The sequence below is a fragment of the Urocampus carinirostris genome, chromosome 17 (assembly GCF_059441175.1).
Source record: "Urocampus carinirostris isolate Australia breed hairy pipefish chromosome 17, RoL_Ucar_1.0, whole genome shotgun sequence".
Taxonomy (NCBI): domain Eukaryota; kingdom Metazoa; phylum Chordata; class Actinopteri; order Syngnathiformes; family Syngnathidae; genus Urocampus; species Urocampus carinirostris.
Window position 1 is genome coordinate 23,785,856 of NC_142365.1, and position 27,703 is coordinate 23,813,558.

The 27,703-nt window shown below is 40.0% G+C and overlaps 1 protein-coding gene across 1 annotated transcript in view; it reads right to left on the bottom strand.

Annotated features, from left to right (window-relative positions):
• Window positions 1-851: 851 nt before the first annotated feature.
• The window catches only part of srrm3 (serine/arginine repetitive matrix 3), a 55,408-nt gene continuing 28,556 nt past the window's right edge, over window positions 852-27,703 (bottom strand). Inside the window, exons 7-12 of the mRNA XM_088321140.1 lie at window positions 26,506-26,613; window positions 24,642-24,780; window positions 12,540-12,802; window positions 10,132-10,359; window positions 8,794-8,922; window positions 852-1,870 (exon numbers count right to left, since the gene is read on the bottom strand). Coding sequence (XP_088177266.1) covers window positions 1,603-1,870; window positions 8,794-8,922; window positions 10,132-10,359; window positions 12,540-12,802; window positions 24,642-24,780; window positions 26,506-26,613 — 1,135 coding nt within the window. The 3' untranslated portion in view covers window positions 852-1,602. The remainder of the gene's footprint in view (window positions 1,871-8,793; window positions 8,923-10,131; window positions 10,360-12,539; window positions 12,803-24,641; window positions 24,781-26,505; window positions 26,614-27,703) is intronic.

Consider the following 27,703-nt stretch of genomic DNA (forward strand, 5'->3'; position numbering starts at 1 on the left):
AGCACAAGGATGAATACAAACTATAGAGACATACGGAAAATGCATTTCCTATGTTGACTAATGGACGTACGGCAGATTTAGATGAAGTACCACATTTCGGGTTTGATTTTAATTTTCATAAACTTACTAATATTTGTATTTTTCATTATTGGAGTTGGCGAGATAGCATAGATATAAATTTTTTTTTTTTATTAAAACAATATCACAATTTTGATTTTAGTTACGATTTTTCAAGGAAAATAATTTTAGATAAAAAGCACAGTTTTTACCATTTCTTTTTTATGTTTTACTAAAATAAATCTTCACATTTTTCCCTGTCCTGAAGTTTTTGAGTTTTTCCTTGCCCCGATGTAGGTTTCAGATCAGGGGATGTTGTAATGGTGGTCTGTGCAGCGCTTTGAGACTTTTTGTGATACCAATGCCTACAATTGACTGTTAGTTTGGTACTACAGGTGTTAGCCAGATCTTTTATAATAATGATTAGAATTATAACGATGATAATAACATTGTTGCCATTATTAGTGATCATCACGGTTTGCGGATCCCTCAACCGCCAGCCTGGTGCTGCCATTATCTTTTCCTATTGTCAGGTTATACCAGGCTGATTGAAAGAAAGAAATCGTACATAGTAACCTATAAGCACAAAGTATGTGCAAGCAGCAGGACAGTGACTTTATTTTAGTGATCAAAGTTATCAAATAAAAAACAGTTCTTTTGATCGGTGCTACACATAGATTTTGAGCGTGACTTTTTCACGGTCGTATATAACCCCTGTCCAAGTCAGGTAAGAAACGAGTAAAATACATTTTTACAGACGGTTAGTTAAATGGGCGAAAAAAGTGGCTCAGATTATATTTACAGTTGCTTAAATCATACCAGTTAAACATTAAAATAATTAACTTTACTTTACTTTACATTCACCCACCTTAAATAAATTGTGCCGGTGGGATCAATAATAATAATGATAACGATGATTAATCTATAATAATATTTTTAAAAAATATAATAAAACATCAATGCTAAAGTCTGGCTCATCTCTGAACAGTGGGATGATCCATAACACCAAAAATAACATAGACCAGATGATGAAGGTGCTGTATCTGAATCAGATAAGGAATATTCTACTGCTACTGGTAACCATGGAAAACAGTACTATCTGTTTTATGTGGTGGAGCAAAGCCCTATCCATAAAACCGGCCTAGAGAAGGATGGGTGCCAGCGGCTATACTTACTCAAAACACACCACAATGAGTAGTGCCCCAACACTGGTGGTTAAGGGATCCGTGAACAGTGATATCAGTAGGAAGGACATCTCTATGAGGAGAAATTACTTAATTCTAGTTTTATGTGTACAGAAAGTGGTGTCCGAACGACCCTGGCGGTTAAGAGATTTGTGAACCTTGATAACCTGATGCCGTTTTGCCTCAACATTGGGCGCACAACTAGCCTACGTCACACTTGTTAACAAACACGGAAATGGGTCTGTGTAGTGCTGTATAAAGGCAAACGCAACTGCGGAGCGCTGTTCTGCAAAATCATAGAAATGGAAGAGTCAAAAGGATTTGGACCCTGGAGGAGGTGTCGTTACCAATCCTACGGGGCTCAGAAGCCGGGGCTGTCGCAGCTGCTGTGGCTGGAGTAGCTTCGGCGACTGCGGGAGCGACTGTGGCCCCTGCTCCGGCCACTGCTCCGGCTTCGGCTCCGACTTCGGCTCCAGCTAGGACTACGGCTCCAGGATCGACTCCGGCTCCGACTGCGGCTGCTGTAGCTGCTGTAGCTGCGACTGCGAGTTGAGCGCGAGCGGCTGCTTTCGTCGCTGGATGAGGACGATGGGCTGGGCCGGTAATACGGAATCGGACGTTTGCGAGCGCTGCGTGCAAGAAAACGGCAACGTTAGACCTACCTTGAATGGAATTAAATGATACATTCATTATGAGGTTTTTATGCCCAGGACAGGAGCTAAAAAATACATACACAAGATGCAATTCGGTTAAACAAACAGCTGCGGACACACAATTTTAATGGAAAACGCTTGTTGTTAGTGTCCTCTTGAAAGCCACTCTGGAATTGACAGACCATCAACAAATTAGAAGCAAAACAGTGCTGTTAGTTCAGTAGTCAGTGAGGAGAGTGGCAGGTACATACTTTTAGTTCAATTGTCGATGAAGACAATACATGTTAAAGGGAAAGTGTGTTTTATTTGTCCAAGAGATGTCTACTTTTGTTGTAGTGCAACTGAAATGTCAAGATAGAATAAAAACTACAGAGACTCAAAGTGACCAAAGTGCACTAATTTTCCTCTAATGTTTTTGCTATTGTCTTTCACAAAGTTATCGGCTTTTTGGGGTAACTGTCCATAATCATGTCAGCTCCCTCTCGGTGAGCCTCATGTTATGTAAAACAAATGGAAAATTTCCCCCAAAATTGTCATTTATATGATAATTAATGTATTTTTGCAAATTCTATCAAATGCAACCAGAGTGCCCGGAGGATACCCACGCAAGCCGCAGATGGCCTGACCACTCAGCTGAAGTGCCGCCGATATACACACACACACACATTTTATATATGTATATATATATATATATATATATATATATATATATATATATCCATCCATCCATCCATCCATTATCTTCCGCTTATCCGAGGTCGGGTCGCGGGGGCAGCAGCCTTAAAAGGGAAGCCCAGACGTCCCTATCCCCAGCCACCTCCTCCAACTCATCCGACGGGATCCCGAGGCGTTCCCAAGCCAGCCGAGAGACATAATCTCTCCAGCGTGTCCTGGGTCGCCCTTGGGACCTCCTGCCGGTGGGACATGCCCGGAACACCTCCCGAGGGAGGCATCCAGGAGGCATCCTTATCAGATGCCCGAGCCACCTCAACTGGTTCCTCTCAATGCGGAGGAGCAGTGGCTCTACACAGAGTCCTTCCCGGATGACTGAGCTTCTCACCTTATCTCTAAGGGAAAACCCAGACACCCTGCGGAAGAAACTCATTTCGGCCACTTGTATCCGGGATCGTGTTCTTTCGGTCATAACCCAAAGTTCATGACCATAGGTGAGGGTAGGAACGTAGATCGACCGGTAGATCAAGAGCTTCGCCTTTCGGCTCAGCTCCCTCTTCACCATGACGGACCGGTACAGGGTCCGAATGACGGAAGACGCTGCACCGACCCGTCTGTCGATCTCCCGTTCCATCCTACCCTCACTCGTGAACAAGAACCCAAGATACTTGAACTCCTCCACTTGGGGTAAGATCTCATCCCCAACCCGGAAGGAGCATGCCACCCTTTTCCGACAGAGTACCATGGTCTCGGACTTAGAGGTGCTGATCCTCATCCCAGCTGCTTCACACTTGGCTGCGAGAGCTGAAAATCACGGCCTGAGGAAGCCAACAGCACCACGTCATCTGCAAAAAGCAGTAACACAATGCTGAGGCCCCCAAACAGGACTCCATATATAATATATATATATATATATATATATATAGATATAGATATAGATATAGCGGGTGTGCTGGAGCCCATCCCAGCCATCTTTAGGCAGTGGGCAGGGGACACCCTGAACTGGTTGCCAGCCAGTCACAGGGCACACAGAAACAGGCAACTCATCACTCATTCACACCTAGGGACAATTTGATCCCGCCAATAATCTGACATGCATGTTTCTGAAATGTGGGAGGAAACTGGAGTGCCCGGAGGAAACCCACGCAAACACGGGAAGAACATGCAAACTTCGCACAGGAAGGCTGGGCTGGTAGCTGGATTCGATCCCATGACCTCAATACTGTGAAATGGTTTTCTTTGGTCACTTTTATTGTCCCTTTCAAAATTGTAGACAACTTTTTCACATCTTTGAAAAAGCTGTACAGTAAATCATATCAAACATAATATTTATGAGCATATATCAATTTAACAACACATCTGGGCTGTTGAAAAAATGTTTTTCATCAAACAAGTCTTCTGTGGAATTAATTGTGTGATGATAGCGGTGGTACAAAAATGTTACCAAACAGCGGAAGCCCAAGTCACCACATAATTAGTAAAAACGCTAGCAAGGATATTGCTTTGAGAGTTGCAAAAAGGTTAGTTTGTGTCCTCCAGCCAAAAAGAACCTTGATAGCGTTTCATTGACCCCATATTTTGGGTCACTGTGTAGTATTAGTGAGTGAACAGGTTTGAAGAGTTGCTGTGAAAATCAGGAAAGATGTGGATTAAGAAAGAGAGGAAGAAAATAAAAACAGGAGAAAGCCAGGTTTACTCTGGAGTTGTTTTCCTGCTCAGAAGAGCTTCTGGAGTCAGACTGCCCGGCAACAGTTGCCACAGCAACCGGCCTGCAGCTCGGCAACATCACGTCTTGGCATCGTAACTGTTAAGCGCTGGAGTGACAGATGACAAACATTTCACATTTTCACATGCATTGCATCCTTGGGCCATCACTGATCATTCTTAATGCGTCTGACAATATACACTCAGTGTGATTTGTAATAAAAATAGATACACCGTAATTTTCGCAGTGTAAGGCTCACCCATTAAAAATGCTCTTTTGTCATATGTTTTTCATACATGAGGCACTCTGGATTATAAAGCGCATGAGATTGAGATTACAGTAAGGACTAACATGTTTAATTCTTTATACACTTACTGTATACACTACCGTTCAATAGTTTGGGGTCACCCAGACAATTTAATTTTTTATCTATTTCCTTAAAAATACATTTATGAGCTACTCCAAACTTTTGAGCGGTAGTGTATATTAGTGCAATGATTAATCAGCCACCGAATTAAAACCACAAAACATTGTTATCAAACGGAAACGAGTCCAGGTTGCAGTGGTGAGAGCGTCAACACTTTATTACTAGACCACTAGTGGTACAGATAACATACAAGAAGGCATTAGAGGTTATCTCATTATCACATTATTTTTTTCTCACAGTGCCAGAAACACTGATTTGCATAGTGTATTCTGATTGCTTAGAAAGTTTTTCCACCACTCGCCTGTGCGTCAATAGCGTCAGAGAGAAATAAACAGAAAATCTTTCAACAAAATACTACACCAGCTCTTTTATGTGCGTATATATATTAAACCAAGATGTTGTTGACACACAGGTGAAGTGGAGTGACTGTTTAACCTATCAAAATCACTTTGGGATTTTTAGGTGAGCCTTATAGGTCAGAAAAAAAACGGTATACAGTTATCCTTTGCTATATTGAAGTTTCGCTACTTTGCATATTTTCATCGAGCATTGTGTTCTGTACTCTGATTGGCTAAACAGTCTGCCTGCGTATGCCTGTGCGTCAATAATATCACGGTCTAACTTGTACACATTCGTAAAACAGCTTGATCAACTTATCTTATGCAATTCTTTTATAATTTCCAGTTTCTCTAAAGCCATTATGTGAACATTACGCGTTGGACCCACAAAAGCACAAAAGGTAGAGGAAGATGCTTTATATCATACACAAATTTGTACTTCTCCACAGAAAGGTTGAGAAAGTCCTTAGTGTCCCCCTAGTGGCCCTCCTCGACATCTACAACTCCCGCCCCACCCGCAAAACCACCAGGTTTACAGGTAACCTCACCTACCAATCTCACAACCTCGTCAACCTGCTGCCATTAGGGAAAAGACTGCGGAGTCTCCGGGCCAGAACTAGCAGGCTCAAGGACAGTTTATTCCATCAGGTTCTTAGGACTTTGAACACTCTCCCCGCCCTACCCCTTCCCACCACTCTACCTTCTGCCAAATCAAAGCACTACTGCACTATGTGGATTCTGCCCTATACTTTGAGCATTTTTTATTCTAATTATATTTTTATATGCTTACCTTTTGTACCTGGTTGTTATTTGTATTTATTCATTTTAATTGCATGTTTGCAGGTAATGAGTGGAATTAATTTAATATGTGTTGTAAGTCGTGCATTTGCATATTTGACAATAAAGCTGACAATGTCAATGATAATATCCTGAAATCATGTCTACCCCTTTGAGGAATAAGTAGCACAGTGTTGCAGCAAGATTATTTTGATAATTATAATGGGATGAGAGTACAGACGTTAGTTGTAAAAAAAGAAAGAAAAAAAATGCTTACACTTTAGTTCCAATGTATTTATTAAATAAATAACTGTTTCTATTTTGCAGATTTTGACTATCACGGGTCTTATTTGTAACATAACAACCGCAAAAAAAGAGGGATTGCTGTATTTAAAAAAAAAAAAAAGCTTTATTATTTGAATTATTCATTATCATTATTGTCTGTCAGTTGGATAGAGATTCAATTCAGTCTTCTTCGAGAGACATCTATATCGAAATAAAACATGTTGTTCTCAGTTATTTTCGATTGTTCTCAGCTTAGGGATGCTGCTGGAAAAGTGAATTTCCCTTCGGGGATGAATAAAGTATCTATCTATCTATCTATCTATCTATCTATCTATCTATGTTTACATATCAATGGATGATGACAATAATATTTTATAGTCTTAGAAACTTCCTGATCGTAAAATTGTCACAAGAGGGCAGTAAAGACTGCTGTCAACCACCTTTGCAAGCTTCGGACCTTCAAATAAGAATTGATATCAACCGGTATTGGTTATTATGATTTGAGTTATAATTTTTTGAAACTTGGAAGATTATATATTCTGGAATTTCAATTTAGTATTATTTTTATTTCATTTGGATTAAGCAGGACACACACACAAATTAAGTGAATATGTAAATGGAATCTTACCACAGGAAATTTTCTTGATCCACTGGCCAAAGATTTTTCTCAATTTCAATCCTTTTTTTTAAGTTTATGATTTATTTCAAGAAACAGTTTTAGTAAAACACAAAATATATTTTGTAGGCGTAGATTGTAAGGTGTGATGATATATTATCATTATGTTTTGTCAGTTGTGTTTGGCGGGCTGTATTAAAAATAATTTTAAAATAATTCTGAATCCCGCGACCCTTGTGAGGATAAGTGGCGCAGAAACTGGATGGATGGATGAATTGGATGAATGGATACAGTAATTGTGAACGTTAAAAAAACTATTCAAATTACTTAACATGACATTTTGTCGCCATCATGTGGACTTTATGGAAAACTGCTTATACCTTCCTTTAGCATGGAGAGACCAAGTTTGTGGTCTTCCTCGGCCTTTTTTGTTTTTGTGCAGCCGAAGCATTTTGTTGACATTGCTCGCATTTAGATCAATTTAGATCAACTTTATATTAAAAATGAATTGCGCATATGTAACTTAATCAAACTGATTTACGTATAAATGCAATTTAAACCATGACGTCAAAGACGCAAAGGCGGACACACAGAAAAGGGGCGGGGCAAACGTTTAGCCAATCTGAATGGGGAACACAATGCGAGGTAACAAAACCCCTAGAAGTAAACCTGTGCGTTGCTTAGACACACTTGAATAAGTTCTTTTTTTCATCTTTTTTTAGGTTTGGGTTGGCATCTGGACTGGACTTGAAGTGGGCGTCTTCCTTCTTTCAGCATTTTCATGCTACCCTAATAAATATAAACAAAAACAAAACAAAAACCCCAAAGGTTGACGTCACTCACAAGCACTTCCCCCCAACCCCTATTCCTCCCATCTACGAGGTCTGCCCTGAACAGCTTTGTACGAAAATAAAAATGACTTGACTTGACTTGACTTAAGATAAGATGATAAAAATAAGAAGATCAGATAACTGAAGCTGCTGGTGTCCATCTATAAAGCCACAGTGGAGAGCATTCTGGCATACTGGATCACTGTGTTGTATGATGCGATAACGACAGCGGACAGGAAACAACATAAAGAGTAATCAACACAGCCCAAAAGATTGAGGGGTGCTCTCTGCCTAGTCTGGAGGACATTGCCAGCTTGTGATATCGCAGGAGAGCCATCAACATTTTAAGACTCTTTTCATGCTGGTCCCAAGCGCTTTGACCTGTTGCCCTCTGGTTGACGCCATAGGTCCCTTAAAAGAGGGACTAATAGCCTATGAGTTTCTTCCCTAGGGGCATCACCACCCTAAACAAGCGTGCAAATGTGTGAAAAAAATATATAATTTTGACGCAGCCAAATCTTTTTGCACTACTCTTGGTAGGTCAGTTCTCACCATTTCACCGGAGACGCAATGAAGTCGCATTTAGTTGGAAATGTAAAAGATTTCACCCAAAAATCGAAATTGACCATTAAGCTCTGCAGTGTGAACCTAGCCTTTAGCTGTGACGCCCACACTTTCCACACACCCTTTTGGTGTCCTGAGCTATATCTGTCACTAAAAACTAACTCAAACATATGAAGATTCAAAATAAATTCCCAATTCGTGTAAATGAATACTGACAATAATTCTCAACGCAGTCCGAAATAAATCAAATAATTTTAGTCAAAATAAAAAACTCATAGTGTAAAAAGCATCAAGTCATTCCTATTTTAAAGGTCAATGGTGATGCAAAGAAATAATAACGAGCACTGCACTGCTAACGTGCTGTATTTGACCACTAGATGGCAGCATGTTCCAACAAATACAAAGCACTGAATGCACCGTCTCGTGATCAACCATGACTACTTCTGCGATCCACTAGTAGATCCTGATCGACGTAATGAGCACCCCTAATCTGCCTAGCTACACCCCAGCGTACGGATAATGTTAAAGGAGTATTGGACAGAACTTCTTTGACCTACAGTGTACACAATCTGATATCATCAAAACACTTGGGGGAAAACGTATTGGCAGGTATGATGTTGTGAGAAGTTTTTGTCATAGCAACTGAGTGAACATTATCCCTTTTAAAGGTAAATCCTGGCGTTACCTGGTGATCCTGCGAGCCTCCATGAAACTGGGTGAGTCCCGCCTCCGTTTGCGGATGGGTGAGTAGCTGCGAGAGCGACGGCGGGCCCGGCTGTCGGCGTCACTATCGCGGTTTGGGCTGTCCCGCTCCCTGCGCGAGAGAGGATATTAGGGGCCGCTGTTTTAGCAGCAGGGTTCCTACACCTTTTTTTATGGCCAAATTCAGGCACTTTACAAGCACTTTTAAGGCCAATTTTCCAATTTTTCCAGTACCTTGTAAAGGAAGAGATTAGGCCCCAATCAAAAGAACATTTTTGTTGTTGTTGACGTTGATGATTAAAATAAAGTCACTATCTCGCTGCTAGCACATACTTTGTGCTATTTTGAGCTGTTCTCATCTATGATCTATTTGTGTCAATGGGCTTCTATAAACTGACATGAATTCTGCCAATCTGCTTCAACAATGCACACGCAGCCTGGCTAAGTCACACTTGTTTACAAACACGTAAAAGACTCTATTGGTGTTGGTTAATAAGGGAGTTCCATTAGGAAGACCAATAAAGAAAGTAGTAAGTGTATAAAAAGCAAAATTTTAACTTATTTTAATGACATTGATTTCTTCGAAGCAGAGTGCTATCAATCTTTCAATCTTAGAGACGGCTGATCTTTTGTTTTTTTGTCTTACTGATTTTATTTATATTTATTGTGTGTTTCTCAGAGGATCTGTGTCTAAATTGGTTAAAATATAAATGTATATAGTTAATATTTTTTCATTTATTTATAGCACTGAAGAGATAGTATTTTTATTGTTTTGCATTATTAGGGCTTTTGTGTTGTTGTTTGACTTTAAAACTGGTCAGTGTGTAAAAATCTTGTCTTTTACAACTTTTTTGTCGATCAGTGAATAAATAATTTAATTTTTCATATGTTTTCAGGCAAATTACTTATTACTTAGATAGTTAGGGGCCATATGTTTTTTATTATTGATATTATATAATTAAAAAACTCAAAATCTGAGGAGCCATTCAGGAGCAGGAATAACTCTTTTCAGTGAGCCGAGCCAAAAAAGCCTGTTTTCTAAATAGAGCTGTACTCTTGGGTTTGACCAGTAGAGGGTCGTGAAGTTTCACATGACAACGCCATAATGACAAGCCACCAGAGCAGGCATGTCGGCGTCATTTTCATTCACTTTTTAAAAACATTTTTTTTTCCTTTATTGCATGGCCTATAGAGTCAAACTGCTAAGAGACCTGGCAAAGGCACCAATTTAAAGCATTGCCAAACACTTCACCCACACAGGGTTCACAGGGTTACAAGCAGCCATCCAAACCCTATTCCAGGAATGGATAGCGGCGCTCACCTGAAGCTGTCGGTTCGGTCCCGTGGCGTCTTGACCTTGCTGGGGCCTCGTTCCCTGCGGGTGCAGGAAGAGCGCCCGCTGCTCCAAGAGCTGCTGCGACGCCTCACGTTGTTTTTCTTTCTGCTGGATGTTCGCGAGCGGCGGCTCGGCGAGGCCGACGGGGTTCGGTTGCGGGCCGAGCCTCGACCTGAGCGGTGCTGACGTTTGGAGGAATGGCCACCTTTTGTTCTGGAGTGGAAGGAACCAAAAACTATCACTGGGGGTATTTGATTCCACAATGGAAAACAGCTGAAGCATAAATAACCCTTTTAGGTTTGTTTGTGGCTTTTTATTATTATTTCAGGCACAGCACAACAAAACATCAATCATTCATTAACAAATGGAAACAATAAACTATTTGCACAAAGAACAGTTGTACAAAAAATAATATCATACAATATATAAACATGTGCCTAAAAGGAGTAGGCTGAAGCCGAAGGATTTAAGCGCCTACCTCTTTTCCATTATTTCCTTGCAGGGAAGACATATTCAAAATAAAAACAAGAAAAGAGCACCATACCCCACAAAAGCAAATTACAAAACAAATAAATGACATTTCAAGCTTATAATATTATCACTAGTGACTTCTAAAACATTCAATACTCAAAGAAATTCGATAGCTATATCTTTTTCAGTTTATTTAGTTTAAAATACGGATAGAATCTGTTTTTTTTAATTAAAGTCAAGAAAAAAATGTCAGCTCCAATTTTCTTTTTTCAGTATTATGCTTTATTGTTCAGCCACATTAGTAATCTACCCTACATATTACAATGACAGAGGATAAAGGAGCTTTTCTAAACACATTTAGTCAGGAACAATGAGTAAAAAGATTTCCATTTTTGGCATGTGTTGACTGCTTTATTTTACAGTTTTCCACCTGAACCAAATCACCATGCTATACAAACTCAAAACTGCCCTCTAGCAACCAGAGAGAGCATTTTGTGGGAATAAAAAATGAAATTGTAACATAACTTTTGATGAAAAGGACGTAGCGACTCGCTTCTTTTTATGACACTCAGAAATTTATGGTAGGCCGGATAAAATCATCCATACGGCCCATGAGCCGTGTGTTTGACATGCCTGATCTAGATTGTTCATAAATGAATACCTTAGCGGGTGGCACAATGGATTTTCAATGTGCGAGAATATTGGACCTTAAAGTTAGGTATTCCCCTTAGATGATGAGTGTCTGCTCTGTTGGGAAGCGCCTGTTCCCGTTCTTCTTTGTATCTCTGCCTCTCTTTTAAAGTGCCAAACTAGATTCTTAAGGACGACCTGCTGGCCCAATTTTCAAGCCACCAAAATAACGGGCGGCCTTAAATTTTCTCTTTAACTATTAAAAACAAAATACTTCAATGATGAAAAATTATTGATTGATGTAACCTCAGCACTCACAGAAATATAAAAGATATAAATGTGTATACAGTCTTGTTTAACTAAGTTACAATAGCCAGGCTTTAATTTGTTATCATAATTCAGGTCTCTTCCTCCTGAGTCCTCACAAATAAAATATCCAATTCTGGGTTTGCTTCAGGCTCAGTCCTGCAAATTAAATTAATTGGTCACCTGAGTCTGGGTCAGGTCGGGCTGGATTTTTGAGGCCCAATCCAACCTATACAACATGGTAAGTGCGCATAATAAACTCAGATTTTATTTCAGGAATATAATGTTATTCAACCTGCTGGGTGGTTAGCGCGCAACCCCGCGGTGCAGAGGTCCAGGGTTCAATTCCAGCTACAACAGCCTCCTCGGGTGGAGTTTGCATGTTCTACCTGTACCTGCCTGGGTTTCCTCTGGGCACTCCAGTTTCCTCCCACATTCCAAAAACATTGCATAGCAGATTAATTGGTGACTCCCTATTGTCCCGAGTGTATGAATGATCGTCTCTGTGTGCCCTGCAACTGTCTGTCAACCAGTTCAGGGTGTCCTCTGCCCACTGCCTGATGATGAGTAGGGTGGGATTCAGCACCCCCTGTGACCCTCGTGAAGTTAAGTGACACAGGAGATGGAAGGATGGATTCCTCTGTTTTTATGTTATCAGGAAGACATGTTTCATGGCTAATTAGGGTTAGCCTGGATGCTTTTGGGAGGCAGGAACAAATTCATTTTAAATTATTTTATATCGGGAAAATTCGCTCATTACATAAGCAATTCGAGGTACAAGCAAGACCCTGGAACAAATTAAGCTCGTATGTAAAGAAACCACTGTACTTTCTTCTTACTTTTTCTGATGACGGAACGGATTAATTAATTTTCAATTATATCATATTGGGCCAATTTGCTCAGTACAGGAGCAATTTGAGTTACGAGCACAATCCTGTATCAAAATTAAGCTCGTATGTGTAAGTACCGCTGTACTTTCTTCTTACTTTTTCTGATGCCGACCGCCCTTTCGTCTGTGGTTGTGGTGGGAAGACGCTGAGTCGCTGCTGCGATCGGGAGATTGTCCACCCCCTTTATTCCGTCCACGCTGGCCGGTTCTCCTCCCCGATGTGTTCGTAAATAGGCCGTCGGTGCTTCCGGCTTCACTTGTCGCGCACATCTGCACCGTTTGGTTCCTGCTGGTGGCACTGTGGTGCTTTTGCTCTTTCAGTAAAGCTGGCTGGAGGCCCGCAGTCGCTATCCGCAGCTTCTGTTGAGAAAACATGATCAAGAAAAAACAAAAAAAAGGGGGGACAAAAAGCACAACAGCGCATTAGAATGTTTTTACTTTTTTCTGTTTTAAGTGAGTCCTATGGTGTACCAATGAAAGGTCACATCAGAAAAAAAATAGGTTTTCTCCATATGGCTTAGAGATAGTCCTCTATGGTGCAGCGCATGCAATACTTGGCATGCAAAACCATAATGAGTTGAAGAAATCATAATCGCAAAAAAAAAACATAATAAAACCAGGAGGAGGAAGAGAAAAGGGAGAGATACTGTAAAATAAAGTGAACCAAATTATACAGCAGAAAAAGTAAAGAGCTACAAGTAGTGTAAAGAGAAGAAAAGAGGACTTTGAAAGTCGTTTAAAAGTCATGATGTCAAAGAAATGAAAGTCAACGGAAAGAGAAGACAACTGGACGCAACATCACAGAAATGGAGGGAACAAAATCAAGATCACAATTGTTCAATCAGTCGAATCGGAAACAAAAATCGTCTGATACACAATTTTCTCTCTCTGGAATTAGTTTTTTCCTCTTGAAGACAAGTGTTGACATGTGAACAGCGACCTATTTTCTTTGTTTTTCTTTCTTTTTTTAATGCTTATTCTTGTTTAACTCCCTTCTGATTAGCATCCACTTACCAATAAAGTGGTATTCCCTCCTTTAGTAGGTAAGGTATGAAGAAAAGGGAAAAGTGGGGCAACATAAGTGCATCATTAGATTCACAAAATGCAAGAGAAAAAGACATAGAACCTTTCCCTGGTAGTGACGCATGAAGACAGTGCATGGAAATCAATGGAAAAGACGTCAAAGTAAAAATCGGCCCCCAACTGTCAAGTTTGGCCCCAGTCACAGTTGCCTCTGCCGCCAGCAGCTTTTACCGTTTTTTTTGTCCTGATTCGACGCCGCTTTTGTTTATCTTCTTATGACATATTTGCAATGTGAAAGTTTGGCTTACGGCAAAAACAAAACTTGAGAAATTGAGAAAATAAAAAGAAATTAGAGTACACTATGCAAAATAATCAATTTCAATAGTTTTTTTGGTGTTACTAAAGGGGGAGAATTTTGGCAGAACATCTTTCTACTGTAATATCTGTGTACTTTAATAAAACATCGTTTCTTACTTTGCTTATGGTGTTATAGCTTCTATACTTTATTTCTTATTTTAACATGCATTTAAAATATTATTTCTCATTTACATGTGTTTTAAAATGATGTTTCATGTTTTATTTTATTTAGAATTATTTAAAACTTACCGAATTTTCACATTTACCCTTTACACACCAAGAGCGAGACAATCACTTGTCAGCGCCCCCGGAGGGCCGTAGGAGATCTGCATGCCTTGTGTCAGGGGGCAATAGTGAGTGGGCTTGCACAAGAAAGTAATTGATGTGTTTATTCAAAAGGAGTGGCACATTTACTTCATTTAAAGTAATGGTAACATTTTTTGGGTTTGAGTTGGTATGCTCTTAGGGGAAAAGGGGCTGGCACCTACTGCCCGCCACTCAGACTAAGTCCAATAAATTTGGGTTCCTTTGTTTTGCTAAATCCTGAACAAGCCTAACGGGACTTTCAAAAGGTTTTGGGTCTTTTTAAGATACCCTAGCAGCAAGATAGCGCACAATCATGTCAGCTGTTTCTAGTTGAGCCCATGTTGTTTACAAGAAATACAATATTTTCAAACTAAGAGTATTTTAAACAAATGCGCGTTTATATAATAGTAGTCCTGTTTATTGTTTCATATCAATATTGTTTTATTTTACAAATCAATTATTTTACTACTAGCAAGCATTACATAATGCACAATGTTCCTACGAACAGTATATTGTTGTTGCTTTCCTTGTTTTTATCATGTATTCTAGCTTTGTTTAAACAGTGAAAACTACGTGATTTAGGTGGGAATATTGACCCATTTTCTTTGGGTTATTTTTTTTGAAAAACAATTTTTAAATCGAGTTAACAAACAGTTTAATTTTTTTGGATTTTTGTTAATAGTTGGGGTTCTGCTGAAATTTGTACAGAAGTCTCTTTTTCTTTCATTAATTAAATTAAAATAAATGATTAAAGAACACAATTCGGAGGGCTTGTCGAACCCAAATGAACAGAGTTTTTTTTCCCTACAAAATAACATATTTATTTATTTCTGACCTAATTTCTTCGATTTTTCGAAACAGATGACATTTTATTTTTCTGCTGTCAGTGCAATGTCGCAGTTATTTCGTGAAAAGTTGTTACTATTTTACAACCCCCACCCTTTTTTTTTCTTCTGGATTTAAAAAAAAAAGGAAACATTTACGTGCTGTTTTAAAGTGACAATAAGTATTATTAAGCGCCTCTTAGTTGTTAAAAAAATCATTCATTGAAAAAAAAAAAAAACAATAGAGATAGGAAAAATATGCAAAAAGACATGATCTATGTGCATTATTTCAAAAAGTGGTTACAAAGGGTGCCCCCAAAAAACAAAACCTTGCTAAAGACCTTGCAAGAAAATATGAGGAAAAACGGTGCAATTTGGTCATTTTGAGTGTCGGTAGTGTGTTTTTGTTGCACTATTCAGTACAGCGACATCCAGTGGTCAAATATTACACAGTACCAGTTAAAGACAAACATTTAAAAAAAAAGTACAGCATAAATCTGTCATGTCCAAAGCGTCATAGGCAGTGAATGAGTAAGGACCTGTTTTTCAAATACTCCCCTTGTATTGGATATCTTTAGATTACTAGATGACAATGGTGTAGCTGGTTAGTGTAGCTCCAAACATTGATCCTTCGATTAAATTAATCCTCTGTCTCCAGTACAAAGGCCAAAAACATCTACAACCAAGAAATGCATTTTACTCAAACTTAAATAAAGGAGGAAAATAGACCAGGAAGCTTGGCGGACATTTCATATTTGTTAGGATCCGGCGTTACCTGCGTTTGAGTCCACTCCTAAAACTTAACAGAATTACCAGGCCACCAAAGGACCCAGCGGGAAGCTTTCGGATCTCTGTCCCGGCATGTTTCCTGTCCGGGCGGCGAGGAGAAAGCCCCTCGGCCACTTCGGGTTCCTTCTCGGCGGCAAGGAGAAACCTGTCTCGGCAGCGAAAATAATTCCCGGCCTCTGATTCTGAGTTGAGGAGAAAGCCCCGCAGCCACATACTGTTCCTGTCTGGTCAGCAACGAGAACGCTTTTCTAACGTTTTAGGTCCCTGTCTCTCCAGCAAGGAGAGTCCGCTTCCAATTTCCAGCCTCGGTAGTGAGCAGGAGGCCCTCGCTTTCACCGAGTTGAGGAGAACACCCCTTGGTCACCTACTGTCCCTGTCTGGGAGGCGACGAGAAAGCTTCTCTGCCGTTTCAGGTTCCTTTCTTGGCGGCAAGGAGAAAGCCCCTCGGCTGGTTCTGGTATCTGCCTCTGCAGCAAGGAGAAAGCCCCTCGGATGCCTCCCGGTTCCTGTCTGAGTTGAGGAGAAAGCCTCTTGACCACTTCCTGTCCCTGACTAAGCAGCGACGAGAAAGCGTCCCTTCCTATCCAGGTTCCTGCCTCTGCGGCCAGGAGAAAGCCCCTCGGTCACTTCCGGTTTCTGTCTCTGCAGCGAGGAGCAAGCCCATCAGCCACTTCGGGGTCTGGGCATTCTATAAAGTTTTGGGGACGTACTCAAACACAGGGGAAGCCGGATCCTAACAAGAAAGACTTTAAAGCACTCAAGTATGCAATCAAATCTTCAAGAAGGCAATAATAATTAGACCACTTGTTAAAAACAGAGAAAAATAGTGAGAGAAACATTGACGTCACTCAGGCTAGGGTGCTTGTCACATTCTCATCTGCATCAAGATCACGTGCGTAGGCAAAGCGTTACCTACCTTCCATTTCAACCAGTTTGCAATATCAACACAACAAGGACACAAAGAAAAAAAATAAAGGAAAAGGGAATGTTCTCCGCAGCGATATGGGAAAAAGACATTGACCTCTTTTAGTATCAAATCTACATTTGTTGCCAGATAAGAGAAACGGGTGGAAGGGCGTGGTGGTCCAGATGGATACTTATGATGTCTCTAGAAACTACATGATTTGTTTTGTCTATTTGGCTTGCACGAACAGCAGCCATTTTGTTTTGTCCAAACAGCGTAGGAAGGGAGCAGAGGTAGGCGGATAGATGGTTGTTTTATGTTCATATTAGTGGAAAAGGGAAAGGAGGTAAGATAAGGTAAGGTGTGCATGCAGAGCTGGCGGCTGTGAGTGATATGTGGGAGGCGGATTTAAAAACAAAAACAAAAAAAGGAAACAAGTGTCAGCTGTGAGTCACATAACACAGATAAGGCGCTCGCACGAAAGGGAGGAAAAAAAAAGTGTAAATCCTAGTAGGGCTGCAACTAACGATTATTTTAATAATCGATAAAATCGATGAAAACACAAATATTCAAGTTTTGGACAAATAAAACATCAGAATATTATGCAATAGAAAACAATAAAAAATATCCAAGTTTGCTTAACAATAAACAAATAAATACATAAAAACGTATGCTATACACTTGCAAATATTTAAAATCAGTTTTTTAATTAAAAAAAACAAAATAAAAACGGTCTCATGGCTACTATAGGGTTGGATCAATAACACATCGCACAACAAAATGTGTTCTCGAGTCTTCCTCTGCTGGATTGTAGTGGTACTACAAGCATGTGCCCTCAACGTCACAACAAAATTCAATGCACTCTTACCTGCATTGAATTAACGTGCTGAGTAGCACATAAATGGCGCTACAGGACAAATTGATGATGAAATTCATTGCCAACGCCTTTGATAATCAATATTAATCTTTTTTTTTTTTTAATTCGTTGTTGCAGCCCTAACTGCTAGCGAGGCTTGAAACTTGGAAAGGACCCCAGTCCAGTTCTTACAGAGCCGTCACCAATAATGACGCATCTTCTAATGCCAACTGGTTCTACAACTGCTAATACTACAACCAGCACCACAGCTACTACTGTTATAATGTCAATTCATGTAATTATTTTATTCATTTGGTATGGAAACAATAGCACAAGGAAAACTGTGTTCGGAATCACTACATCAATCCCTTGCATTGTGAGTATTTGTTGAATGTACTTTGGTAGGGATATCCCATAAAACTGTCTTTAGAAAATACAAGCGCCGATTGTGATATAAAAAAAACAATTGATAAGTTTGTTGCTATCAGACTAGTGCGAAGGATAGGGATTCATGGGATGCCAGTTATTGATTTGGACTCACTGCAGTTCGTTGTTTTCACTATTGCATCATTGTAAGTATTGCACAATTGTGTCTTTGATTACCACGCCATTTAGGGATGATCTTGTTATTTTTTGACCTTGAAGTTTTAATTAAAAAAAATGGATTTAGGAAGGGTTGTGATTTTTCCTATCTAAGAGCCCTTCTCCCTCCTTGCTACCTCAAAATGTATTACTGGCGTGAACATCAACAAATGCAGAGTGAAGCATTCAATTCTCTTGCCTCATGGCAGAGTGCAGTAGTGAGAACGAGGATTCTGATTTGGTGCACAACTCAGCGCCAAATAGTATAATTAGTCATAGTATTTGCAAGCTAGCAGCAAGTCAAGCCATCTAATATTTTTTGTCCCGTTGCAAGGACTTTTTTTCATAATGGAGGATTCCCTATCTATTGGTGCTTTTTTTTTTTCAAAAGGAGCAGTGTATAGAGTTCAGGATGAAATTACTTGAGAAGATTTAAAGTCTAACCGCCTATTTCATTTTGTAAAAGGCTTACAAGAGAGCAGTCGATTTCAGTGTCACACCCATCGTTTTGGTTAACGTTGGTTCACTGCTTTGTTGATTTTCATCGTGCATTTTGATCTGCATTCTGATGAACTAAACAGAAGAGGAAGCTTTCTATCGCTAACAAATCTAGACCTCTCCACTCGCTAAATCTTCTCAGGAGTACTTGGCGCTCTCTAGTGGCTCGCTGGCGCTTTTTAAAAAATGATTTCTGTAGGACAGAACCACAATGTGAATGCAGTTTTCTCTACCGGCCACATGATAGCGGGAAAGCATCATGTAAAGTGAAGTGGAACTTCATTTGTGTGTTGTAATGAAACAGCAATATTATTTTTAAAATTATAATTTTACAAAGTTATTTGAAAATGTTTATAAAGTACAGTAATTTTATTTTTTAACGGATATTTGAACATTTAATTTGGTTTGTTCTTGAGTAAAAAAAAAACTAAATACATTAAAGTTTCTACTTTACCGATTTTGATTTATCGTGGTGCTCCCCTCCCTTCCCTATTAACCAGGATTACTGCACAATAAAACGAGGCCCGCAATGTACATTGCAAAGTGTAAATTGAGGGACAGTAGAAAAAAATTAAGAAATGGAAAAACGGTATCTTAAATAATAAGACGGCAGCAGCACATAACATTGCTGGCGGCTTTGTTTCACAAAGGTAAAGAGTGTGATTAATTCAGAACACAGCCTTCTAATGAGCTAATGCTTGATCCAAAGGAGAGAAAAAAAAAAAAAAATATATATATATATATATATATATATGTTTAGAATAAATCTGATCCCCTTGATAAAACAAAAAACAATGATCATTGACCGTGTGTTGTCCCACATCATATGTGTGGTCTCTTTCTCATGCAAGACCTGGATGCTTCCCTGTGCTGTGCAGCTCTTAGTTAACCATAGCATGCACCAGTACAATGGTACCTTTTCATTCAAGTTTTTTTGTTTCAGTCCAGAGTCGTGCTTGTAGTTCAGGATTCCTTGTGTAACGATCGAATTTTCCGGATTTGAAATTATTAAAGACTAATCGGCCCCAAAAGCATCAAAGTGAAACCCAAAATAGCTATAAAACACTTCTTGAGGTTTTATAGGTTTTTCCTTGCCCTCATGTAGGTTTTAGATCAGGGGATGGTATAATAACAGTCTGCAGTTTGCAATAATCTATGGTCTGTGCAAATAAACATGACTTGACTTGACTTTGAGACTCCTTGTGATTAAGGGCTGTACAAATAAACATGACTTGACTTGACTTCTTCCTGATCACAAAAAAATCAGTGGGGGACTGTGCAGTTTACGCTTACGCCTTCACTATAACTGAATTAGTGATGTGTCATTGCCAAACAAACCAGAGGTGAGACACATAAAGCCTGTCTTGTGTAACCAAATATAGGTTAAACAAGACTTCATAAACAGAGATAATAAACAATGACGGGTGTATGATAATAACAAAAAGTTAGCGGGAGAGAGAAGCTCGACCCCATTGTATCCAGCCCAAAATTCGGGTCAGGGCGGGTTTGGGCCCGGGCTTAAGATCTTACCCCTGGGCTGAAAGTGGTAGACAAAACTTTTTCCTGCTTGCGAAAGGCTTGCTTCCTTCAGAGTTGTCCGACCTTTTGCCATTAAATCAACACAACAATTTATTTCCTTCTTTCATGGCTGTATGTGCGATCATCGTGGTGGATTACCAGTCACAGTTTGTGAAACCGGTGACATTTATCAAAGACGCCAAATAGGAATCCGATTGGCTAAACCAAGTGCTTTCTTGGAGACAGATTTACAGGCCGTTTGCAAGGAAGAGTGACAAAGATCGCACACCTGTCAACTTATCCATTCTTTTTTATCATTTCAAATAGTGTACTCCGTACGGGAAAAATAAAAAATAAAAAATGTCAGATCTCGCCCTGCCCATTTTTACTGTAATGCGACCTTTTCATTCTTAGTGAACGTAAACACACATTTTTTGCAGCACAATTTTCCCTTCGATTTTTTTATAGTAGTTTGCATGCCCACACTGGGCAAGCTAATGCTTCCAGTGAGCAGTCACGAGTGGCGGGCGGTCTTTGGTGATAGCCTCTGGGAATGCTCGTTTAGCAAGGAAGATTTTTGTTGCAAAAAATATTCGTATATGGAAATTCTGGTGTTTAGAGGTGCTCGTATGAAGAGGTACCACTGTATATGATGACGGTGCTAAGTCGTAACCGACCAGGTCTTTAAACTACAGAGGGGTGTGTAGACTATTAGCAACCCACCCGTGTGCATTGAAAAGCATCCAGGTAAATCCTGCAATAAGAGACCCAAAGTCAAAGAGAAAAAGAAATATAAACGGAAAGCTTATTTTCCACTAAAAAACGCAAAATGACTCAGCTGCAGAATAGCATAAACTCTAGCTTTGCTCACACAGGTCCTGTTGGTATTTCGAAGGACAAAGGTGCGGAAAATACGGACTTTCGCTATATCTAACGAGAAATTAGCGCAGTGAAATTGTAACGACACAGGAAAGATACTGCCCCCTACAGGTAACATGCACACTGATAGAAGCCCGAGGTACAAACTCCTGTTGCGGCGCCCCCGCTGGGCAGGAGGACCCGAGAGTGAGCGGACCTTGTGTTTTATTTTTTTTGACAGAAAGACAACCAGATTGGAAAGAAGAAACAATTCCACATACCCGGTTAAGCTACTTGGTCCAGCTCCAAAGCATTTGAGTGCTTTTCATATAAACGAGAGAGACATCGCAGCATGTATTCAGGGTTAAAAGAATATCATTTGAAGTGATTCAAGGGTAAGAAATGAAATCAACATGAATGGCAAAGGCAGACAGAGTTCAGACGAGGCCTCGGAGGACACATAGAAGAATGCAAAACAGGAGGCAGGGACATGTTTCAAATGACTAAGAACAACATTTAATTAAAAAACATCGCTTTCCACTGAGTTTTGTACAGGTGACAGGTACGGGTGCTTAAAATCCTTGAAAATGCTTGCATTTTAATATTGTGCTTTCAAAGTGGTTGAATTTTGTGTAAAATGCTTGTAAACGCTTGAATTGTTGCCATGGTTCTCAACAAGTCTGCTTAGAAATGACGCAACACTGCTCCCTGGTGGCTTTGCTTAGGCATTGCTTTTCTTCCCTCATGATTTACGGTACGCTAGATATTAGCGTCGTTTTACCCAACTTCTATATGGTGAGAATTTGTCTTTAAGGCAAATATATTTGCGGTCTACTCAAGATCTGAAAATTATATGTCTTGAGAAAAGCACACGCACGATTAAAAATCAAATATGTAGTAACTGTAGATGTGGCTCTACATTATTCAGTTTATTGGAAAAAAAAATGCTTTAAAAGTCCTTTAAAAGTGCTTGATTTCGGTCATGAAAAGGTGTGTGAACCCTGAAGTAAGCACTTTTTGAGATTCAGTTGTCGCGTTGGTAAATAATTTGGCTCATTCTCAGGATTATTAGTTGTACTTGTAGTTTTTTGATTATTACTTATCTTCTCATATTTCTACCTGTATTTTTTTGCTTTTGCTTTTACTCTACGTCTAGTTTTTGTACTTCTACTCATTTTTTGCTATTCCTACCTCTAGTATTTTTACTTTCTGTTCTTTGACTTCTTCTCATACTTCTACTTCTTGATTTTTGACCTTCTTTTTTATTTCATCAACTTCTTTTGGTACTTCTGGTTTGTTCTACTACTTTTTCTCCTTCAAAAACTTCTGTTTTGTCTAGTACTTCTACTTCTAATCCTTCCATTTCTTGTACTTCTAGTTTGTCTACTACTACTTTTTTCTACCTATTTTAGAATTTCTATTTTTCTACTTTTAACCAGTACTATCTGTTTCATGTGGGGGAGAAAACGCAACCCCCAAAAAACGTCAGGGAGAGGGATGGGCGCCGCAGGGCTGTTTTTGCCCAAGATACAACACAGGAAGGGGTGCGCCTATGAACCTTAAGGGATCGATGAACAGTGAACTACAAAAGTCAGGAAAAATTCAAAGAAATACGTAGTTCTAAATCAAAGTATGCATTTATATTTTTACATATATTTGCTATGTTTTTAAAAGTGCTTTCCGGAATTTGAATCTTTGTTACTCTCTGCTGCCATCTCCTGGCTTAAAGTCATGACCTCAGTCAGACCATTTATGAGTAAGGGTTTTTCTTAGACTCACTCAAATCTGATTTAATTTGGCGTTTTGGTTAGGGTTTGGACTGTATTTGAAACAGACATTTTATTACTTTTACCTTTTTCATTCTACACTAACACAAAACTGCAATCATGAGCATAATATCACTCTTTTGTTCGGGGCCCCGGCGATGATAGTTTGAGACCCCTGGCGTAATGTGTCAGTTGTAAGTGACGTATTATTAAACACCTCCTAGTGGTAGAAAAGGTAATTTCATTGAAAAAACAATATTTAAAAACTAAGCCAATAGAACAGAATTATGATATAAGCTTAAAATACTTATGGGTTTGCATTTATTTTACATAACATGAGCCACACCTAAAGGGTGCTGATATAAATAATTGCCATCTTGCTGCCAAACGTACCTAAAAAAAATAAAAAAGATTGCGAAAGGCTGGGGAAAAAATTAGAAGTCTCCGTAATTTGTATTCTTTCTTGTGCTTTGCAGCACTCGTTTTCAGTTGCACTACACAATATAGCAACATCTAATGGTCAAATAATACACCTTTACACAAACTAGCAACTAGTTGGTGCTGTGGTGTATGAGATATTTTTGGAGTTGGTATTTAAAACAAAATTTGTGATTTTCAGTGTATTTTCAGAGACATTTTTTTTGTTTTCCTTTGTTTTACATAATGTTGATATTTAGAAAATTTTGGAAACACAATGCCGTAGTTTTGTTTTGTACGATGAAATGATCTGAATTTATATAGCGCTTTTCAAGTCAATGACTTCCCAAAGCGCTTTACATTGTGCTTCACATTTCCCAATAGCGGCCGTGATCTGTGCAGCCATGTAAGGCGCTAACCAGCTTATTGGGGGTATTTAGGGTTCAGTGTCTTACCCAAGGACACTTCGACATGTAACACGGACAAGCCGGGATTCGAACTGGGATCCCTTTAATCCTAAAACGATCGCTCTACCTCCTGAGCTACTGCCGCCACAATATGACGGAACTTTTTGTATGTTTTAGTAATGCTATGACATTGCAAAATGATCCAATTTTGGGTTGGTAAATTAAAGGGACAGTGTGTTTTAATTAGCGCCACCCAGTGGAAAATCATTACAGGGAAAAATCATATTGATTTAAATAATAATGAAAAAACATTTACTGCAAAGACCGTGCATTTTTAATACTTGAACTGTATGTGCATTTACCTACCATGAGCCTGTCAGCAGGAGCTGACATAATTGGCTGCCATCTTGCAGCTACGGGTATCAAAAAACTCAGAAAAAGGTTGGGCAAAAAAAAAATCAGGAGAAAAATTATGCGTCTCCATAGGTTCTATTCTTCCTTGTGCTTTATATCACTTGTCAATGGCACTACACAATGCAGCAAAATCTAGTCGTCAAATAATACACACTGTCCCTTTATTGTGAGCCATATTACTGATTGATTGGTTTATCTTCAAATTCATTCTTAATGCTTTTGTTATTTTTAGGTCTTATTTTGTGTAGAAAATGTTGAGAAATATATTTGAGAACAGTGGAATGTTTTCATCAGAGCTTTTCTTGTGTAAAACCCGATTTAGCCCAGTTTCACTCGGACCCTAGCTCCAGCACCTCCAAGTAAATTGAGTTTGAGACCCCTGACTCACATGTGAGTGCAGTCAGTAGTGGGAATATTCTCTTCTTATATACCAGCGAACCACCACAGGACTACACAAACATCCACAAAACCTTGCTCAGTGTTGCCCCCGTGCAAAAACAACAAATTATATAGCAGAAGAGCAAAAAGAAAGCCAGTTCTATAAAATATCGCATTAAAGGATGACAGAGCGCGTGTCCTGTCGTACTGATGAACAGAATCGGTCATGTTTTATGTTAGAAAACTGCAGGGAGGATTGGGAAAGGGCGGCGTTAAAGAAGTAGAAATAGGAAAGGACATACATCTTGCACCTTGTCATCGTCAATGTGGTTGAGTCTGCCGGTTTTGTGGCTGTGGTCGCCGTTGTGCCGTGTTTCGGGACTGGCGGGGCCCGTGGAAGGCGATTTGTTCTTCGTGGCTCTCTTGGGCTTGGAGTTCAGTCTGCAAGAGCCCAAAAACAATTCCTATCGTTTGTGGGCCACCAGGGTCTGCAAGGCCTTCTTTGCTGGCCGAAAAATATTCGAATCATGGGATGTAAATTATATATTATACATCCAACTTTACTTAAATTATTTCAAACGGTGTGTTAGATTGCTTTAATTGCTTTATTCCTGGTTGCGTTGCTTCCAGATGTGGGGTTTGACATTTAAGCATTTAACCAATCACAATTAAGCATTAGTTGTTGCCCATCCCTTAGAACGCGTCTAAACATCCCACTATCCTTTTGCAACACCTATCCACTCATTCCTATCACCAACAAGAGCTCCAGCTTCCACTATATCTAGACCTATTTCCTCCAGTGCACTCGTAACACCATCCATCCACGTCTATTGTGGCCTTCCTCTTGGTCTCCTTCCATTGACTTCTGCTCTGCAGATCCTCTTCAACATTCACTCCACATCCATCCTCTCCATGTGTCCAAACCAACCGAGTACTCTCTTATCCACACGCTTGCTCAGTTCCACTACTACTCCAGTTCTGTCTCTCACAATTTCGTTTCTCAATCCATCCAATCTTGTCACTCCTAACATACTCCTCAAACACTTCATCTCAAAAACATTTAATTTCCTTCTCAAATCTGCGTTCAGGCTCCAAGTCTCTGCACCATACAACAGTATGCACAATCACACTATCATACAGTCCCCTCTTAACATCCCTACTTATCCTCTTGTTGCTCTTCACTATCCTCAGAGCACCCAAAACCTTGCTTCCTTGATTCACTCTGTGCAATACCTCGCACTCCATTCCACAAACTGCAGCCACATCACAACCCAAGTACCTAAGGATTTCAACTTTTTCCAGCACCTGTCCATGCAAACTTATTTCTAATGCCATGCCCACTCCATCACGTGAACACTTCATCACCTTACTCTTCCCAACATTCACACATAACTTGCACCTATCACACACTGTTCCAAACTCCATGACTAACCTTTTCAATGTTTCCTCAGGATCAGGAACAAACGCTGTGTCATCTGCAAACAACTGACTTGCCACACCGTTCCACTGTCATCGATCATCTCTACACTTCTGCCAAATACTCTTGCATTCATCTCTCTCATAACGCCATCCATGTACACATTAAACAGCCATTGTGACATCACACACCCCTGTCTCACACCAGTCAACACAGGGAACCAATCACTTGTCTCACTCCCTACTCTAACACATGCTCTGCTGTTCATATAAAAACTCTTCAATGCTTCCAACAACTTTCCACCCACTCCATACATTACCATCACTTGCCACAACGCCTCTCTTTCAACTCTGTCTTACGCCTTTTCCAAGTCCATGAAAGCCAAATAAACATCCTTACCTTTTGCAAAATATTTCTCACACACCTGTCGTCCTGCGCACACCTGATCCACACATCATCTTCCTTTCCTGAAACCACTCTGGTCCTCCATCACCACAGTTCTTCCTCTCACTCTCTTAATCAAGACTCTTCCATACAGCTTACTCGGCACAAACAACAAACTGTCACCTCTCGAAGTGCTACATTCATACTTATTACCCATATACAATGGCACCACACATGCACTACAAAGACATAATTGACTTTCGTTCTTAAATTCGAGCATGACGCTTTTAATAAGGTGGGCTCTGTAGACCGGAGTTTAGGGTACTGTTGCATGAGACACACAAAATAAGGGGCAGGGGACGAACCTGCCAGGAGATTTGACGCCGCTTCCAGCTGATGACATGGAAACGCTTCGGCTGCTGCAACAGCTTCCCCTGCGCTGCTCGCTCCTCCTGGGGGTCTCGGCGGGGGATCTGAACAGATAGCCGCAAAAGGACAAACGCAGGAAAGGAAGACATTTGTATGTATGAGTTAGGCTGCAGGGCACACGCATGCTCGCTCATCCCTATCATCGCATGCAAATGTGTCAGGCACAGCTCAACACTATGAAGGTACCATATTTTCCGCACTATAAGGCGCACCTAAAAGCCTTTATTTTTTTCAAAAACTGACCATGCGCCTTATAATACAGTGCGCCTTATATATGGATCAATATTAAGTCGCAAGGTCTCGCAACAAAGGCAAGCAGCCCCCGACTAGATTTTTCCTCGTAGGCGATGTGGTCCGTGGTGTATGCTGGGATACATATGCCGGCGTTTCATTTCCCAGCCAATGTGTCAATCATCATTTGAATCGATCACTATTGGCTAAAGTTATTCGGAGGTAAAGGGGGCGGATCCTTTTTATCATTTACAGGCTCGCATAGGCTAAAGGGGCAAAACAAAGCCTGCAATTGGCCGAAAAAGATGAATGTGAATAGCAAGCTTGGTTGTCTACGGCATAGAGTAAACATGATTTACCATTCTGTATTTGTAAATATTTTACTCTCCTGGATTTACTACACTCACGGATATAAGAGGACCATGGTTACACATTATTATTGAACGCAACGACTTCGGTGAGCTACTCCGGCTATATATTTTCCCAGTATCTTGTTTCAGAGCGATATCGATGTTTCTGTGATGGGTCTTTTTTAAATTAAACTCAATTCCAAGTGTTTATTGTCATATGCACAGTAAAGTTGCGAGCGAAAAAGAAAATAGAAACTAAGGAATGGTTGGCATTTCTTGAATCGCAAGACTTTAACCTTCCGAATTATATTTGGAACAATGCATTTTAGTGACATCGTACGGACACCGCATCCGCATGTGTCTACGACACGTATTTGCTTCTTTGCAAGCTTTCGGAATGTTAAGGGGGTAATAAGTTGGACTGAACTATCTGACTGTTTTGTCCACGTTCCCATTGTAGCGCCTTATAATTCGGTGCGCTTTATGTATAGAAGATATAGGACCATAAGCTATTTTTTGGGGGTGCGCCCTATAACCCTGTGCGCCCTATAGT